Source organism: Pipistrellus hanaki, assembly GCF_964339955.1.
Source record: "Pipistrellus hanaki genome assembly, chromosome: 5".
Taxonomy (NCBI): Eukaryota; Metazoa; Chordata; class Mammalia; order Chiroptera; family Vespertilionidae; genus Pipistrellus; species Pipistrellus hanaki.
Genome location: NC_140507.1, coordinates 21,846,852 through 21,867,226, shown reverse-complemented (window position 1 = coordinate 21,867,226; position 20,375 = coordinate 21,846,852). Strand labels below are relative to the sequence as shown.

Below are 20,375 nucleotides of genomic sequence, written 5' to 3'. Positions count from 1 at the left end.
CTTCTGGGTTTTTGCACAGCTGTGTTCCAAGTTTGAAAACCCCAAGATCCTTGAACAAATATATATATATATATTTAAGCAAAGCCTCTAGATCAGTGGTTCTCAACCTTTCTAATGCCATGACCCTTTAATACAGCTCTTTATGTTGTGGTGACCCCCAACTATAAAATTATTTTTGTTGCTACTTCATAACTGTAATAATGGGGAAAGTGGTATTACTGCCTCAGAAGGATCATGGTATGTACTACTTTTTATAATTAAAAAAATTGTACCTCCTGCCAAAACCAGTTAGGCTCAGTGGATAGAGAGCATCTGCCTGCGGACTGAAAGATGCCAGGTTCGATTCCGGTCAAGGGCATGTACCTTGGTTGTGGGCATATCCCCAGTAGAGGGTGTGCAGAAGGCAGCTGATCGATGTTTCTCTCTCATCCATGTTTCTAGCTCTCTCTCTCCCTTCCTCTCTGTAAAAAAAAAATCAATAAAATATATTTTTTAAAATGCACCTCCTATACAATAGCAAGATGCCTTTCACCTGTATGAAAAGTATGGTCACTGGTGTATGCAGTGTCCCGGATTGAGAAAAGGATGTCCGACTGCCAGTTTAGGCCCAACATCCCCTGAGGGGTCCCAGATTGCGAGAGGATGCAGGCCAGGCTGAGGGACCCCCCCCCCCTCCGGTGCACGAATTTCGTGCACCAAGGATATGTAGATATACCTGCTCTATATATTTAAAAATAAAACAATAAGTTATAAATATCTTAAAATATAGATATAAATAATACAATGAAAACTGAGGGCCTGGCTGGGCCTAGAGGAGGAGCCGGCACCTTGGCCAGGAAGGAGGCCCGACTGGAAACTATGAAATAAAAAACCTTATATTAAATCTACAAGGAGTTTCTTCCATTCATTCAAACGGACATTCGTTTTCATCTTTTATATAAACACCATTGACTTGGTTTCTATAAAGAATTCATTTTGAAATTTTTCCCAGCGGTGGGGATTAGTTTGTCATGAGCCATCTATACCGATATTATTTTTGTAATAGTTATGAAACTACAGGGCAGGACTTGGGGATGCACACTAATGTTAGATTCCAGTTTGTTTGAATGTCACATATTTAGTGAAATTTCAACCATCCTTTCCTTTACCAATTAATCATGCTCATAATTGTGTTCAGTTCTTATCACATATTATCATAATTGATTTTGAATATTGAACTGGGGTTCAATATAGCACGGTGTTTATTGAAATATAATGCACATATGCCCAGCTGGCGTGGCTCAGAGGTTGAGTGTTGACCTATGACCCAGGAGGTCATAGTTCAATTCCTAGGTCAGGGCGCATGCCTGGGTTTGGAGGCTTCATCCCCAGTGTGGGGCATGAAGGAGGCAGCCAATTAATGAGTCTCTCTCATCATTAATGTTTCTATCTCTTTCTCCTTCTCTCTTCTTCTCTGAAACCAATAAAAACATATTTTTAAAAATATATAATGCACATATAATAAAATTCATCCTTTAAATTGTATAATTCAATGTGTTTTAGTACATTCACCAACTTTTGCAATCATCACCACTGTCTAATTTTAGAACATTATCATCATCCAAAAAAGAAGACCCATAGGCATTAGCAATCACTCTCCCTATCTCCTGGAAAACACTGATCTACTCTGTCTCTAAGGATCTGCCTTATTCTGGACATTTAGTAGAAATGGAATCATAATACAAAAAAAAAAAAAAAAAAGAAAAAGAAAAAGAAAAGAAAAAGAAAAAGAAAGAAAGAAAAAAAGTCATATAGTATATAGCCTTTTGTGTCTGGCTTCTTTCACATGCATAATGTTTTCAAGGTTCAATATTACAGCATGTATCAGTATGTTATTCTTTTCTATGGCCAAATAATATTTCTTCATATAGATATATCCCATTTTAAATAGATTCATAAGTTATTTGGACAGTGTGGCCTGATTCCACTTTTTGGCTGTTATGAGTAATGCTGCAAAGAACATTTGTGTACGAGTTTTTGCGTGGATGTGTGTTTCCAGTTTTCTTGCCTCATGGTATTCAGAAATGGGGCGATGCTGCCACCCTGCCTTGGGTTGAAGGCCAGGCTCTGCCACCCACAAGTCGTGTGAACCTAGATAAGCTACTTAATTTCTCCATGCCTCAGTCTCCTCAACAAACTGGCTATTCTTACTGAATATGAGGCCTAAAGAACATGGAAAGTATTTGGGGTAATGCCTGGTATATATAGTTAGGTCTGAGTAAATTTTATCTGTTATTTTAATATTTTGAGTAAATTAATGATAGGGCTCATCTTCATTGTACCTTTTGAAAACCCAGAACCTAAAGGTGTATCTTTTCCTTTAATAAAAAAGAGAAATAAATATTCAGAATACCCTTCTGGGTATCAGGATGTGTAGTTTCAGACAAATGTATTTTGAAATCTAAGAACAGATGCTTGAAACTGTAAATTACGAAGAGGCTTGCCTTCCCCAACTTACTTAATGCAGCAATTTATAACACTCATCAGCCAGCAGCTAATTATCTAATACAATTTAGAAGACATTCATGTAGCTGGTAATATGTTATTTAATAACATGGCTAAACACCAGTGATGCTTTTAAAACTTCTCACTCTGAAAAGCTGGGAAATAGCTCATTTCCACACAAACCCTGTGGTTGGTTGCAGCTCTACTCGAGATCGATTTTTGATTGGCTCACGCAAAGGAAATGGTCTCTGACCTAGCCGATATCGCCAGCGTGCGGTCAATATTCTCCACAATTGCCTTCCTGGAAGCCCGGCGGACACGTGGCTACCGGAGGCCTGGGCGCGACTTGGGAGGACCTAGTTCTGGTTACCGCGAGAGGGCGCTGGCGGTTCCTCGTCGCTTCAGTCTCATTTCCCATAAAGCCTCCGAGCGACCAATCAAGTGGCTGTCTCCATACCGCTTTCAAAGTCGGCGGGCCCTTCCACCAATAGGAAGGCAGATGCCGCCCTCCGCTAGAGGATTGATGGAAAGTTCCACCACTCAGCTCGCAGATCCCTGCTGCCTCCGCCCCTCTCGCTCGAGATTGATGACCCGCCTAACCAATAGAGCACGCCGGGTCGGCGGGTGGATGAACGCGGTCTTCTGTAATGGCGGAGCGTGGCGGGGACGGGGGGGACGGCGAGCGCTTCAACCCGGGGGAGCTCAGGTAAAGGGCGCCGCTCCGTGTGTCTCCGGGGCCTGCCGGCGTCCCGGCGGGTGGGCCGGCCGCGGGGATGCGGGGCGGAGGGCGGGCGGAGGCCCCGCGGCGGCCCGGGTCCGAGGACCGCATGGGGCTGGCGGAGGGGGGAAGAGGAAGGCGGCTTGAATGAGAGAGCGCCGAGCTGGGGCTGCGGCGGCGGCGGCTGGGCCGCGGCCTCCTGCCCGTTTTCGGGGCGCTCCCAGCGGTGTTCGCGGGGGCCCAGCGCCCCTGGCGGCTGCGGCCCCCGGGCCCGGCCGGACGTTCCCGCCTCGGGGCGACGCCTGGGCCGCACGTAGCCGCCGCCCCGGCGACCTCAGCCCGCGCCGCCGCGGGCCGCGTTGTCCCCGGGGGCGCCCCCTCGGCTCCGAAGGGCGCTCCCCGGAGCCCCTCGGCCCTCCAGGCCCGGCTTCCCCGCACCCCGCGGGCCGCTGGGGTCTCCACGTTCCCCCCGATCGCCCGCTTCTCCTAACCGATCGCGGCCTTGCCTCCCTTCCCCGCCGTTCCCCTCCCGGGCGGCGTCTGTGCCCAGTAACAATAGCGGCGGCCGTTGCTGCGTCCTCGTAGGTGCCGGGAAGCGCCTCCTTAGAGTTTGTCTCCTCCGGTCCTCACCTCCCAACCCCCGGGAGGAGCTGCTGTTCTCATTCTGCAGGCAACCAGACCGGAACCATCTTTAGTGCAGCCTCTGCTTGCCCGCGGTGCAGGCGGGGAAACTGAGGCAGGCGGCGGCCGAGGCGGTAGGACCGGGTCGCGGAGGCGGGATGGGAGCGCCAGGGAGTGGCTTTGGGAGCCCAGGGAGGGAGTCGGGCTCGGAGCCTTTGCCCTTAGAGGGAGAGGTCAGTGACCTTCCCTCTTCTGGTGCCCCAAGGCCTCTGGGGGTGCGTGATTAAGATTTTGTCAAGTAAAAGTGCCCTGGGGGGGGTGGGGGGGAAATATACACAAAAAAACGCCTTTAGTCAGGGAGAATAAAAAGAGGTACTAAGCTTTCTGGGTATTTGAGACTCCCCCCCGCACCCCCCCATGGGGAAAATGTCATTTCAGATGCTCAGCTCCCATTCCGAATTGTGCCCTTGTCAGCATCCGAAGAGGAAGAGAGAGCAGTCTGGCATTGTCTAGAGCTCAGGATGAAATTGTGTCAGGAAATGGGGTTTGTTTCTCAAGGTTTTATACAGATTCTGGGTTGTCACGCCCAGAAATCCCTACTTTTGGCCGGAGTGAAATCTCGTCTTCCGAGATGAATCTCAAATCCTTGAGACCCCGTACGTGTAATTGGCTTTGGTGATGAGTGATGGAGTGTTGCCAGGGTCATTCCGTATCAGTGATAGGAAGGTTTATTCCTGGTTCTGATCTCAAGGTCACCTGAATTTATTTGGGGACATTCCCTTGCATCTCAGAGAGGAGAGCGTCTTCAGCTTTACAAGGAGTTGCCTTTTAGAGTTTATTAACAGTAGTCTAGACGTTGATGCAAAACTGATTTGAGCAGGGCTTTAAATTAGGTGTTCCGTTGCAAATATTGTATGCCTAAGCCTCTTGGGTTGGGAGTTGCTTCCAAAGCATGTTGTACAGACCGTTATTTTAGTACTTTTCGTGGCTTAAGATAAATTGGCTGTTTTTTAGGCAGTCTTTTTGATGGCAGAAATTGGGCCTTCGTTTTCGTATTTGTATCATGTGTATCACGTGAAGGTATTTTGTGGTGTGTCTGTCTATCCGTGTCTGGCAAATAGAGTTTGGTGGCTCTATGGTAATAAATGAATATAGGTGATTTAGAGATGGTTTGCTTATTAGAACCAAATTTATTGTGTGCTATGTGACAGTCACTGACGTAGGTGCTGGCAGTAGAGACTTGAACCAAACCAAAATCTTTTGGAGCATCCATACTAATTAAGATTGATCTAAATTTTGAATTAAACTAGCCACATCAAATGAGTGGGAAGTGACTTCTACAAGGTCACTGAGTAATTGGCAGAGTCTGGATTGGCCTCCCCTATGTCAGCAGCATCTTCCCATTTTGTCTCCCCTGTTAAGGTATTTGCAGTCTTGTCTTCACCAGTGCGGGATTGCATATCTAGATAGATTTACCTCTGAGAAATACATTCGTTCTTGTAAAAAAAAAAAAAAAAAAAGTTGTTTCTATTTTTGCAAGTAGTCTTCTGTTTTCAAAAAGGTTGAAAGTGGTAGGAATGCAAATAACCTGCAAGAGACAAAATTTATTTGGAGATCCAAATGTTATTCATTTCTTTATGTTGAGGATTGTTCTAGTAAAAAGCCTGCTCAGATTGGCCAGAGTCAGAGAGGCGGTCTATTGAAAAAAGAACTGGTGTTGCCTTGGAAGTGGGGGGTAGTCTTATACAGCGAATATAGGCCTAAACCCATGTTTTAACTGTAAAATTAGGGGGTCGTCTTATACGCCGGAAAATACTGTAAGAGAAGTTTTAGAGTCATATTTGTATAGATCCTTTACCCAGGGTCTTGGTGGGTAAAGGATCTATACAAATTACTGGTGGCCATGATGTGCACTGTGGCAGCCAACCAGCCTGATCTGGGCCCCTATCAGCCCCCCCAGCCGGCTCAGTCCTATGGACCCCCATAGGGGCGGGCCTGCCGGACCCCACCGATGCACGAATTTGTGCACCAGGCCTCTAGTTTATCATAATTTAAAATTCAAATTGGTTCCAGCCTGTGTGGCTTTGTGGTTGAGTGTCAACTTAGGAACCAAATGAACCAGGAGGTCACGGTTCCATTCCCAGCCTGGACACATGCGACACGGTCTATGGTCTTGATCCCCAGTAAGGGGAGTGCAGGAGGCTGCCAATCGATGATTCTTATCATTGATGTTTCTATCTTTCTATCCCTCTTCTTTCCTCTCTGAAATAAATAAAAATATATTTTAAGAAAACTCAAATTGGGTAATGAACCAGAGAGGGTCTGAGAGGCTGAGGGTGGGAAAGGAGTGTGAGGAACTAAGACTGATAATTTAAAGGAGCCAGTTATATAATGATCTGGGGAAAAGCATTCCAGGCAGAGGGAACAATAAGGGCAGAGGCTTCAAGGTAAATGAACTTGAAGTATTGGATCAAAAAAGAAGACTGGAGCCCTACCTGGTTTGGCTCAGTGGATAGGGCATAGTCTGTGAACTGAAGGGCCCTGAGTTCGATTCTGATCACGGGCACATGTACCTTAGTTGCGAGCTCCTAATCCTGGTCAGGTTTGCATGCGGGAGGCAGCCAATCAATTTGTCTCTCTTACATCAATGTTTCTCTCTATCCTTCCTTCTCCCTTCCATTCTCTAAAAACAATGGAAAAATATCCTCAGGTGAGCATAAAAAATTAAAAAAAAGGCTGGAGTCTGTAGACAGATCAAGAAGAGGCAGGTTATGTAGAGCCTGAAAATAATTATAGTAATAGTAGCTACACTATACTGACATTAGTACCATTAAAACTTACTAGTAGTACTATTACTACACTAATATTATTGCAGCAGTAATAAAAGCTATACTTAGAGAGCACTAATGTGCTAGGTGCTGTTCCACATACTTTATTAGCTCATTTAATCCTCACTGCAGGTTCTGGTAAAGTTGCCTGCAATGAAGCAGTGTGTGTGAAGAGCTCAGGACAGGTCCAAGATGCCGATGGAGGAAACTGTGAATTCTGTGTCTATTTTAGTGACAGACTTTTGAAAGACATTTAGTCAAATTGACAACGAAGTGCCTTTAAAAAAAATGTTTTTGTTGATTTTTAGAGAAGAAAAGAAAAGAGAGAAACATTGATGTGAGAGATAAAGATCCATTGGCTGCTCCCTACAGGCGATTGAAACTGCAACCCTGGCAAGCTTTTGGTGCATGAATTTGGCTGATCCAACTGAGCCACACCCGCTAGGGCTCTACATACCATGTTTCCCCGAAAATAAGACAACCTCCGAAAATAAGACCTACTTACAGGTTTCCTTCTGAGTGAAATATAAGGCATCCCCCCCGAAAATAAGGCCCCCCTAGGCTAAACATGAGAGATTTGGTCCACTGATTCTGAAAGAAATGGAGTAACAAGAAATTCACCAGGAAATTCAGGAATTGGATTGTTATGATGTTCCTGAAGATGATGACATGATTGTCATTGAATAAATGAGTAAATTTTTGATACTGTAGGATTCACAGTTTGTCTGGTTTGTGTTGACAACTACCGTACTACCGTACCGTATAAAGATAATAAATTTCCTTTATTTTCATTTAACAATAAATGTGTACCGTATTCTTCATGGAAAAATAAGACATCCCCTGAAAATAAGACCTAGTGCATCTTTGGGAGCAAAAGTTAATATAACACACTGTCTTATTTTGGGGGAAACAGGGTAGGTAGAGCATAGTGCCAGGTTTTTGGGGGAATGAAAGTAGTGGTAGTTAAAGTGGTTTAGTGTGTATTAAGTACTCTTAACTGTTTCACAAGGATTATCTCATTGAATAGGGATATGAGATAGCTTTTATTTTTATTCCCCAGCTCATTTACATCTGAGTATTCTCAGACTCAGAATTATGTAACTATTGATAGTTTGACAACAAAAGGCAGAGCCCTGATTTGACTTTTTCATCATTCTAAAGCCTAAATGTTTAACTTTGAGCCATAACTAGGAAGTGTGACATTTCAAAGAAATAAGTACTGTTGATTTTTTTTAAAGGAGAGAGGCAGATGTACATTAAGATTAAGGTACATTATTAACTCAAGGCTGAAACAATATCTTTCCTTGATGGTTAACTTTGTTTCTGCACAAAAGGTTATTCAGTAATGGTAGCCATGTGTCTTTTAGGAATACATATAATTTGAGAAAGACTAATTATTCTGACAATCCATATTCCTTTTTTTAGTCATTGTTTTTAAATTATACTTTGAGATAGGATCATTTGCAAATCTGATTAAGTGCAATTGGTTTATGCATTCTGGATGTTTACAACCCTAGTATTCTAGAAGGAAAATTGGTTCTTTATTAGGATTTTTTATGTCAGACTTGAACTATGATATGGAAAATGTAGAAAAACTAAGTGTAATTTTAAGCAGAGAGTTGAAGTGTGGGAAATTTGGGAGAGCCTGGTGAGAAGAGAATATAAGAATAATTATCTTCAAATATACATAAAGAATATAATTGTTTCCCTAGGTTTTGCTCAGTGGATAGAGCATTGGCCTGGGGACGGACCAAAAGGGTCCTGGGTAAGGTTATGGGTTCGATTCTGGTCAAGGGCATGTACTTGGTTGCAGGATCTTTCTTGACCTGGGCCCTGGTCAGGGCTTGTGCAGGAAGCAACCAGTCAATGTACTTCTCTCACATTGATGTTTCTGTCTTTCCCTCTCTACTCTCCCTAAAAATCAATGGAAAGAATATATTAAAAAAAAAAAAAAAAAAAGCCAAAACAATTGTAATTGCTAATTTTTTCTTGAGCACAGAAATGTACATTTCATGAATAATGGAGAGATTTATAGTAGCTACTGGTTAAACTGATAGGTAGGTACTTAATCGACTGGCAAATTATAGTAAAAACTAGAGGCCTGGTGCACGGATTTGTGCACTGGTGGGGTCCTTTCCATTTACTAGTGATCTCGTAAGCCCACTACTCTCCACCCTGTAAAAACTTTGTATTTGGATGTAATTTCAAACTTATCAAAAGATGCAAAAAATAAAGATAGTACACTTGGTATTAATATTTTACCTCTTCTGCCTTATTATTTGCTCACATGCACTCTCTCACAATCCCGAACCCCTTGGAGGATGTTACAGAGCCAGTTTCGGCTTAGTCCCTGCAGGCTAGGCTGAGGGACCACACAAGTGCACGGATCTCTGCACCAGGCTGGTTTCAGCCTGATCCCTGCGGTTCAGGCCGAAGGACCCCACCAGTGCATGAATCTGTGCACCGGGCCTCTAGCGTGCATATAAGATCTTTGGTTAATCTCTTCCTGTACTCCCTCCTTTCCCGTTGAGATTCATTAGTCTGTTCCATGTTTCCATGCCTGTGCAGTGTCTGCCCCATGGTGGTAAGTGCTTATCATTGCTATCAGTCAGATGGTCACTTTGGCTTTTATATGTATAGATAATGTTTATAAGATTCTACATATCCTACTTGTGAGATAGTGTAGGTACAATATCCCTTATTTAGGTATTCATTGGTTCATTTAACAAATATTTATTGAGGCCTACTATGTGCAGACCTAACTATGTACAGGGGATATAAGGATAAACAGAATCCCTGCTCTAAAGGTACTTACATACACAGTGTCAGGTAGTGTTTAAGAGATATTTGCCTGCATTTGAATCCTGGCTTTTCCACTCAACCAGCTGTGTGGCCTTGGGCAAATTATTTGACTTCAACTTGCTTTAGTGTCCTCATGTATAAATGAGGTTGATAATATATATCTCATAGGGTTGTTACAATGATTAAAGGACTTAAAAAGAGCTTAGAGCACTGCCTGACATATAGTAATTACTTTTAAGAATGAATAATTTTAATTTTTAAAAACAATAAATCTTTATTGTTTAGATTATTACAGGTGTTTCTCTTCCCCCCCTCTTCCCCCAATTTTAATTTTTTTAAAAAGCACTTGTGAGTGGGAGATAGATAATAACATGTAATACTATGTGTCTGCTTATATACCATAGAGAAAATAAACCAGGGTGTTTTAGCTAGAGATTGAAGGGTTGGGTAGGGTGCAGTGTAGAGAAAGGCTTTCCATGAACTAGTGATCTCGTAAGCCCGCTACCCTCCATCCTGTAAAAACTTTGTATTTGGAAGTAATTTCAAACTTATCAAAGGATGCAAAAAATAAAGATAGTACACTTGGTATTAATATTTTACCTCTTCTGCCTTATTATTTGCTCGCATACATGCTCCGTTACTTTGAATTGTTTGAGGGTAAGATACATATACTGTGGCCCTATACTTTTAAATACTTAAATATGCATTTTCTAAGAATAGAAATATTTTGCCTAAATACAGTTACCAACTTCATAAATTTATAGTGATATAATCAATACTTTAATCTGTTGTTCTTATGCTAGTGTTGTCCATTAAACCACAAATTTTTTTATAGCATTTCTTCCCGTTGGGATAGGATTTGATATAGAATTAATGTTGTGTTGTCATGTCTCTTTAGCTCCTTTACATTTCCACAACCTGCCTTTGTCTTTTATGTATAATATCCACATTTCTGAAGAATGTATTCTCTGCTTCCCCCTTTTAAGTAGAACTTTCTTTTTTGTGTGTGTGTGTTTGTCTACTATTTCATAATTTTTTTTAAAGTAGCCAAGGTGATCTAGCCACTCTTTTTTTTTTTTTTTTTTTAATATATTTTATTGATTTTTTTACAGGAGGAAGAGAGAGGGATAGAGAGTTAGAAACATCGATAAGAGAGAAACATCGGATCAGCTGCCTCTTGCACACCCCCCACCGGGTATGTACCCGCAACCAGGGTACATGCCCTTGACCGGAATCAAACCCGGGACCTTTCAGTCCACAGGCTGACGCTCTATCCACTGAGCCAAACCGGTTTCGGCTATTTCATCATTATTAATTTGAGGGTATACATTCTTGCCTGGAATAGGTGATGTGTTTCTCTCAGTCACATGATGGCTATCTGTTCTTTTTAGATGGTATTAATGTAGATCCACTGGTCAAGATGTTGCATGATTTCCCTATAACATAGTATTTTTTTCGTCTTCCCTTGCAGTCATAAGCAGCATGTGAGGAGACATTTTAAGATCACCTGGATATCTTCATCCAGCTTTCCTCCTAGATTTGGTTTCCATTGCTCATTCTTACTGATGCACTTTTACTGGGATGGTTGCAAAATTATGCCTTTCCATCTCTACTTGTTCTTAAGGGCCTATTGAATTCGATGTAATTAGAGATCAGACACTACATTTTGTAATTTTGAGAAAGAAATTAATTCATTGTTTTCCCCACAGGATGGCTCAACAGCAGGCCTTGAGGTTTCGAGGCCCAGCTCCCCCACCAAATGCAGTGATGCGAGGCCCACCGCCTCTCATGCGACCTCCTCCACCTTTTGGTATGATGCGAGGCCCTCCGCCACCACCTCGGCCCCCCTTTGGACGTCCTCCTTTTGACCCTAATATGCCACCAATGCCTCCTCCAGGAGGGATTCCTCCACCTATGGGCCCTCCGCACCTTCAGGTAAAGAATACAGAGGTGTTTCTTTATTGTTGTTAATATTAATACTATATGTCAGTTTCGCCTTCAAAACTGTCTTCTTAGTTTCACTTTATAGGAAAATATAATCCATATATTAACTTGTTGCTCCAAAAGCTGTGGTTTTGAATAGAAATTTAGATAGAAAAATACGCTACATAGGAAACTAGGATTAAATAGAATATTTCTTATCTGCCTTTATCTCTGAGAATTGTCTTTAGTCCATCTTCTTTACGGGAAATGAAGTTTGAATTTTAAAGGTATAACTGTCTTAGTTATCGCTATTTATTTTTTTATTTTAGTATTTTATTTTCAAAATATATTTTTATTGATTTTAGAGAAAGGGGAGAGAATGCAACATCAGTGATGAGAGAAAATCATTTATCAGCTGCCTCCTGCACACCCCCTACTGGGGATCGAGCCTATAACCCTGGGCATGTGCCCTGACTGAGAACCATGGCTGCCTGGTTCATAGGTCGATGTTTGGAGTTCTGTGCGCTTCCTGGACTTGTAAGTCTAATTCTTTCACCAGGTGGGGGAAGTTTTCTGTCACTATTTCTTTCAGTATGTTTTCGATATCTTGCTCTCTCTCATCTTCTGGGACCCCCATAATTCTGATGTTGGTTCGCTTGAAGTTGTCCCAGAGGTTTCTTACATTATCTTCAATTTTATGGATTCTCTTGCCTTCTTGCTTCTGCGGAGTAGTGTCTTCTGGCTCTTTATGTTCCAAATCTTTGACTTGATTCTTGCGATCTTCCATTCTGTTTTTAGGACTCTGTATAATATTCTTTATTTCAGACAGTGTATTCTTTATTTCTTGTTGATCCCTAATCATTTCTTGTTGATTCCTTATTAATTCTAGTTGATCCCTTTTCATATCCTCATAGGTCTTATCGACCTTTTCTAGGAAATTCTTGAAAAACCTTATAAGCAAAGATTTGAACTCTATATCCAGTCTCTTTTTGTCCTCCATTTCTTTCGTTTGTGATCTATTTCATTGTCTCGGCATTTTCGCTGCTTCCTTGATGAGGGTGGGGTTTCAGGGTGAAGCCTACAGCTTTGGCTTCCGTCAGCCCCGCCCTATGCAGCTCCTGAGTCTCAGTAATCCCCAGGGTCCTTCAGTACTCGTTGCAAGCACCTCTGAGAGAAAGGTGCCCTCGATTTTCGCCTGCTACCAAACAGTCTAGGCTCTCCCCCAATGAGCCCGGAACTGGGGTTCAGTTCAGTTGGAAGTGGAGTTGGAGGTGGCTTTCAGAGAAGTCGGAGCTTTTGTCTCCTTCCTGCCAGGGCAATCCCGCGGCACAGCCAAGCGTCCCTTCTCGCGCGCAATGTGTGCGCCTTCGGGACCTCCTTTCACCTCTCCCCTAGGGTTCTGCCTTACAGCCCAGCTCCCTCTGTTTGAGCCTGGGACCCCAGGGTCTGGCCTAGAACTGGGGTTCAGCGCTGTCAGAACTGGGGCCCAGCACAGTCGGAGCTTTTATCTCCTTCCCGCTAGGGAACGCCAGCCAGGCACTCAGCTGCCCTGCCCTTCCTCTCCAGCTCTATCCTCTCCTAGTGTCTCCGTACCTTAGGCTTTTACAGCTCCTCCGCTCTTCCTTCTGGTTTCTCCTTGCTTCTCGTTGTAGAATTTCCAGTCAGTCGACTTTCCTGTAGTTTCGGGTAATTTACGTCCATTATATATTTTAGTTGTATTTTATTGAAATTGTTGTGTGCAGCTGTGACTAGGTGTTTAGCTGTGCAGCCATCTTGGATTCTCCAGAAATGTCCTAATTTTACTATATCTTTTAAACTTAACTGATGTTCATGTCATTAGTGAGCTACTTATTGTTACTATTATTTGAAAAATTGAAAATGATGAATATTTTTCTAGCTAATATTTTTTTTTTCTTAAAGGAAAAAGAATCAGCTATATTCAATTTTTCTTTTTAAGTTGTTGCTATGCTACTTGTAAAATAATGTTTTTCCTTTGGTTGGTTCTTACTGAAGTGAGAGGTGGAGGCATTGGTGTGCCAGTTATTAAAAAAGATACAAAAGCCACTTATTCTGAAAGTAATCTAGTGCCTAGTGTGTGAAATATGCAGTTAAAGTATAAATAATAAAGCAAAATTCACCCGTAATGCTATTACATAGAGATAACTACTATATGTTGATGTATTTCTTTCCATTCTGTTTAGTAATCATTTTTGTTCCAGAGAAACTTTGCTTATGCATCGTAGATGAGTGTATTTGAATGGACTGTAAAACTAGTTTGGTTGCTCTTATAGTACTTTGGGGTAGAATTTAATAATAATTTGAAAGGAAAAAAGATAAATACAAGTGACCATTACTGTTCTTGTGAATTGAATTAACAGAGACCACCTTTCATGCCTCCACCCATGGGAACCATGCCTCCTCCTCCGGGTATGATGTTTCCACCAGGAATGCCTCCTGTGACTGCCCCTGGTACTCCAGCACTGCCTCCGACTGAGGAGATATGGGTTGAAAATAAAACGCCAGATGGGAAGGTAAATTAAAAAATATATTTAGGTTGTTAACTCCTTAGTGACAGAAGAGTAAAACTCTTAGTGACAGAAAAGTTCTGGCAGATTGGGATCATTGAGAATATTCTTGCCAATTAAGAATGAGCCTGGGATAAGCAGGACGCGGGGTACAGCTTGATGAAAGTCTTAGTAGATTGGACTTCCACGCTAGACTAGACTGCTTACATATCTGTTTACCTGTGATTCTGGAAGCTTGTATTTTAAATAGGTATTATGGCTCTTCAAAACAACTCTTAAGGTTTAGTATTCACTAGGAAGACTCACGGGACTCAGCATGTAGTTGTACTCGCAGCTAAGACTAATTGCAGTGGAAGGGTACAAAGCAAAACCAGCAAAGAGAAAAAGGTGATGGGACGGAGTCTATAGGAAATGGATCACAAGCTTCCAAGAGTCCACTCTTTGGAAGCACATAGAATATGTATAATTTCTCCAGCATGGAATTGTGACAAAATACTTGAAGGGTTGTCTACCAGAGAAGCTCATCTGAGCTGGGGAGTCAAGGGATTTCAATTGGGGACTGGCACCCTTTGCTTAGCACATACCAAAATTCCAGACTCCCAGAGGGAAAGCAGGCATTTAAATATATTTTATTGATTTTACACAGAAAGGAATTGAGAGGGACAGAGAGTTAGAAATGTCGATGAGAGAAACATCGACCAGCTGCCTCTTGCACACCCCCCACTGGGGATGTGCCCGCAACCAAGGTACATTGCCCTTGACCTGAATTGAACCTGGGACCTTTCAATCCGCAGGCTGACGCTCTATCCACTGAGCCAAACAGGTCCCGGCGGGAAAGCAGGCATTTAGCATGAACTGCATTTTTTGTGTTAACAATCTAGGCACAGTGAGCTGCTGTTCTTACCAGTTAGGGAATGGTGGTAACCCTCCCAAATCCCAAGTTTCCAGATGCCAGCCAAGGGTCAACTTTGTAAGCAGGGCTTTCTAAGGATAGCCGTATTAACTGCACAAAAATAATGTATGTGTTAAAAATATAGTGTCTCATTATAGAAAATTAGAAGGGGAAAAGGAGGGGAAAATTACCTATGGTAGCATAAAAATGCGAGCAGCCAATTTTGATATGTTTTCTCTTTTCTAAGTTTTATTTCCCCCAATAACTTAATTTTAAGGCAAAATGTAGTTGCATTACCGGTTTTTAATGACAGTTGACAGATTCTATGATACCAGTGATTTTGCTTCCTCTGCAGGTTTATTATTATAATGCTCGGACACGTGAATCTGCCTGGAGCAAGCCAGATGGAGTTAAGGTTATTCAGCAGTCAGAACTGACACCTATGCTTGCAGCCCAGGCCCAGGTTCAGGCCCAGGCCCAAGCCCAGGCCCAAGCGCAAGCCCAGGCCCAGGCACAGGCCCAGGCTCAGGCCCAGGCCCAAGCTCAGGCCCAGGCTCAGGCTCAGGCTCAGGCCCAGGCCCAGGCTCAGGCGCAAGCACAGGCCCAGGCTCAGGCCCAGGCCCAGGCACAAGCACAGGCTCAGGCCCAGGCCCAGGCGCAAGCGCAAGTGCAAGCACAAGCAGTAGGAGCTTCCACCCCTACGACCAGTAGCCCAGCGCCTGCAGTATCCACCTCAACATCATCATCCACCCCATCTTCTACCACTTCTACCACGACAACTGCCTCTTCGGTTTCGCAGACAGTATCAAGTGAGTACCAGTCAGCATGTGTTTTTATTTAGCAGCTAGGGAAATGGACAAGTAGGGACTGCATTCTACAATGATCCTAGTGTTTCAGTATTATCCTTGATGTTATTATAAAACATTTTTGACATAAGACTTCTGACGATAGAAGAACAGAAACATACATTAGTAGAAGAAATTATTTGCCCACTTGTAATTCACGAAGCTAAACTGGGGAAGTGCGGTTAGCTATTCAACTTGGCTAACAATAATGCTGGATGCTGTGAGCTTTGCAGAGTAAGTGGAAGTCTTAGTCCCTATCTTATAGAACGTCCAGTTTTTCTCATTGAGGAGGCCAGCATAATGCATGTAAAATAGTGTGCAAAATTTACAGCGAAAGTAGGAGGTGTAACAATTTGAGAAAACTGACAGGTTGGTGGATTGCATGGGTCTTCAGGTTGATCAAGAAGGATTTGTGGTAGAATTTGAGTAAGTTCAAAAGTAAGGAGAGGTCTCTTAAATAGAGAGGAACAGCATCCAGTTCAGGAAATGAGTATAATTGTAGTTTGAGGAATTGTTAAGGTACTCTTTTGAGGTGGGAAGGTTTATTTTGGTTAATAAATAAGAGTGAGATCAGATTATGAAGAGTTTTAAGAACCAGGCAAATGATGAGTCAGGCAGGCAATAGGGAGCCTGTAGAAATGCAGTGTTCTGGAAGATTTTTCTGATGCTCATTTCTTGGGTAGTGTTGAAATTGGAAACTTACTAGGAACTTTTCAGTAATATCATTTAGATGTGAAAAGATCTTATAATGGGACATAGGCAGATGAAATGAGTTGTTGAAAAAGAAGTGGTCATAAAGGTTAAGAGAATTTTCAGGTATAAAGTTACAGAGGCCCAAAGGTTAGATCTTTTCTAAAATATGAGAGGTGCTTAATAGCAGTTTTTAGGGATGAAGAAAGAAGAATATATTAGTATGCTTAAAAGATTGTCGTTAATATTTATACCACTACTTTTTATTTGGTACTACTTATTCTACAGCTGAGATTGAGCCCCAGAATATTTAAATAATGATTTTATGGTAGTTATGAAAATACGTGTCTCCGCAAGGTTATTACAATTCGGATTATTTGCTACATGGATAATAGAGATGAGAATAAGAAAATAAATTGTCCTTTTCCCCAATATTTTAGGGACTGGGGAATTACTAGTATACAGTACATTGTAAGGAATATGTATATGAGAGAAATTTAATAATAGAATAAAATTTGAATTTATTTTATTGATATAAGAAGTAACCTATAAGAATAAGGTAGGTGTAATGTGGAGGCAGTTTTCTTAAAGGCCCTACTTGATAATTTTTAGACAAAAATATACTTAATAGGAAGATAAATTCTGATATGGAAATACAACGGGGAATTCTGATGTGGAAGTTAACAGCTAGCTGGTTGAGGGTCTTTGCCCTTTTATAGGCGTCTTCTATGTGGCAAGGCAGAAAATTGCCGGCTTTTATGGGGCGCCTGTGGTGGTAATGGGAGAGGGGGATTGATAAGAGCAGTGAGGTTCTATGTGGAGGCTCTGCTGTTTTGTTTTCTGCTTAGGAAGGAGAACTACTTTGTTTTAAGGATAGTGGGTAGCCAAACACTTTATCCTATCCTAAATGTACATTCCATTTCTATGTCAGGGTGGTCTTCAGGCCCGTAGCTATCTTGTGATTATCAACTGTTCTTTTCAGAACACTCCGATTTGTCATTTTTTCACTCCCCCTCAGTGATTGGGAGGCCTTTATTCTCAGGGCAGAATACAGAATAGCAAAATCATGTTGTTTTTACTGTCTTGAAACATTAATTTTGATGTTTTTCTGAGTACTCCTGATGTCTATTTTTATTTTACTTGATCCGTTGTCATGAAGTATTGTCATGCTACAATAATTAAAATTTCTCCATCTGTTTTGCAGTCATTTTTTTAGTTGAGATCTGAGGATGGGTTAGTAATAAATTTGGAGACCTAGTGTTTCAGTTATCTTAGCAGATAGAATTAGTAGGAATTTATCTACTATAAAGTCCTAGCTGCCATTTTCCTAGTTTCCATTTAATTCTTTTATTGCCTTTATCCTTTTTCTCTCATGACTTATTGCCAGTAGTCAAATCAGAAAATCCTCTATCAGCAAGAGAAATGGGTTGAATTAAATACTTTTTGCCATCTCCATTGGTATTCCTTTCCACTTAAATTTGATGCCTTTATAACATTTTATTTTCTGACTACAGTAATTTGTACAAAACTTTGGTATTTATATCTACATATTATTACCATAATATTTTTAAAAGATGTAATTCTGTGAACTGTAGTATAGACCTGGGAAAATGGAAATAAAAATTAAGATATTTATAATTTAAACTCCAGTTGAATATAAACTCATTTTATCCTGTTCAAGTTTGTGAAAAATGCTGACAAATCCTACTTCTCAGAGAAGTTGGGCAGAATAACCAGATATATTTTCAGCCATTACAATAGATTACAAATGCTAAATGGTATATGTATGGGACTGGGCAAATGTTGCATGTAATTTGTATTTTTCACAATGTTATAAAATTATATTAATATGATACTGTACCCTAAGGCTAGGTCTATGCTAGACCAACAATTCATTCCTGGGCCCCTGAAGATACTTGTTTGGCCCTGCTGTCTATTTAGCCAAGGTGAGTCCCTTATTAACAAGTATGAAATTGCTCACATCTTCCCAGCCTAAGTGAGTTTTTTCATTATTAGGTGCTGAAAAAAAGATACTGACGTATTTTGTTGTCAGTTGGAGTACCGGGTGATTTGTGTTAAACAGTGTGCTTTTTCTTAGAATAAAATATTAGAAAAGCACTGCTTTATTATATTTAATTTGATAAATTTAGTCTTAGTTCAATATAGGTAGAGTTTGACAGAGAAAGATGAAGTATTTCTTACCAATGAGTCACCAAAATGAATTTTTGTTTTGGGTTATGAATTAATAACGAAAATGTTTTGTAATATTTGAGAATTGAAACTTTAAGAAATAGGAATTTTATTTTCAGGTCACAATTTGATTGTGAATGTAATTACTAGGGATAAAATATTTTAATTTTGATATTTAAAAGTAACATATTAGCCAAACCAAATTATCCTGAATTTCTCATTCTCTTAGTCTCTTATACTGGAAACCTGAGTTTTTTGTTTTTTCTTTTCTTTTTTCTTTTGAAATAATTATAGAGAAACCCAAGTTGTTTTTTATTCCATTTGTTCCTATTAGTTATTGCATTTCTTTTCCTCTGTTTTTCTTTTTTTTTTTTTTTTTTGCTGGGACAAATCCAGATATGTTGAAATTGATTTTCCCACCTTTGTTATTTCTTTTTTCTTATGCATCTGCCAAGTTAATTCATCAAATGAACACTGATCATTCTTCAAAACAGAAACCTTAATTCAGCCTCCCCATACCCCAAATGAACACTGATCATTCTTCAAAACAGAAACCTTAATTCAGCCTCCCCACTCCCCATTTACATTCACGAAATCATAAAAATTACACGTGATACATTCTTGTTAAAAATTCAAAGTCTAAAGAAGCATATGTAAAAAAGTGAAAGGCGTATATACACAGATGTAATGAGTTAATATATTTGGTGTGCATTCTTTTAGATCATTTTTCTACATTTATATAAGTTCTTTCCTTCCCCTACCTAGTGAAGTATATACTCCTTAGTCTTTTGTTCAAGGCCTTCAACTTTGTGCCTCTGGCCTACTTTTCCAGCCATAATTCACTAGTTCTGTTGGTATGCCTAGTGTTTTACTGGTTGACTGCTTGCCTTCTGTTTCATAAATAGTTCCTGGTTGTTTCCTAATCTTTGCTTTTATTTATTTCCACTACTTATTTTCTCTTTCCACTTTGTCATTTTCCTTGTTGAAATCCTAATCTATCAAGATCTGCCATCACAGCATAAAATTTTCTGTACCTCTCTGTTAAAATTGGTCTTTGGGTCTTGATTTTCATGCCTATACATTTATCCCATTTCTCTTTGTATTTTAGTTACATTTTATATTTCTTTTAACTATTTTCAAGCTTCTTGAAGACAGAGACCTTGTTACAAATTTCTTGCAGTGCATGGAATGGGCCCTTAAATACTGACTGAATGAGTGAATGATGAATGAATAGAGCAAAATGGTTTATGAAGGGGTGATACATATTTTTGTTTTATCTTTTATCAGCACCCACAACACAAGATCAGACCCCAAGTTCTGCTGTTTCAGTTGCTACGCCTACAGTTAGTGTTTCAACTCCTGCTCCTACAGCCACACCTGTGCAAAATGTTCCCCAGCCGCACCCCCAGACGTTACCTCCTGCTGTCCCTCATTCAGTACCTCAGCCAGCAGCAGCGATACCTGCTTTTCCACCAGTAATGGTACCTCCGTTTCGTGTTCCCCTTCCTGGCATGCCAATTCCGCTTCCAGGTAAGCCAATAGATTATAATAATCTTTCCAGCTATGTTTTCATACTGTCAGTTTTCTCATGTGTCTGTTGCATTTGAAATTTGCCTTGAATCTCACCTGTTTGAAACGTTTTTGAACGATTCATGGCTAACAGCAATATTTTTTCTTCGGTTTTGATAAATGTCCTTTTTGTTGTTGTTTACATGTCTTAAGATCAGAGCCACATTTAAAGTTACACTCATTTTAGATAATGGCCTCAATGAATTAAAAATAATTATCTTGTGTAAATATATCTAAATGCAGTATTTTTAAGGGATTGAGTCTATGAAGTTGAGAAATCCTAAGTCA

The 20,375-nt window shown here is 40.9% G+C and overlaps 1 protein-coding gene across 13 annotated transcripts in view; it reads left to right on the top strand.

The window, feature by feature from the left end:
• Positions 1–3,065: 3,065 nt before the first annotated feature.
• TCERG1 (transcription elongation regulator 1) overlaps positions 3,066–20,375 on the top strand; it is a 56,211-nt gene continuing 38,901 nt past the window's right edge. For 8 of the 13 annotated variants that reach the window (XR_014794969.1, XM_084883157.1, XM_084883155.1 and 5 more), the window contains exons 1-5: positions 3,066–3,190; positions 11,163–11,388; positions 13,755–13,907; positions 15,149–15,602; positions 19,806–20,048. Coding sequence is in view for 12 of the 13 variants with exons in the window: in XM_084883157.1 (XP_084739283.1) it covers positions 3,132–3,190; positions 11,163–11,388; positions 13,755–13,907; positions 15,149–15,602; positions 19,806–20,048 (1,135 nt within the window). In the remaining variant the exon portion in view is untranslated. The remainder of the gene's footprint in view (positions 3,191–11,162; positions 11,389–13,754; positions 13,908–15,148; positions 15,603–19,805; positions 20,049–20,375) is intronic. The other 5 variants (XM_084883149.1, XM_084883148.1, XM_084883147.1 and 2 more) reach the window with 1 other exon arrangement.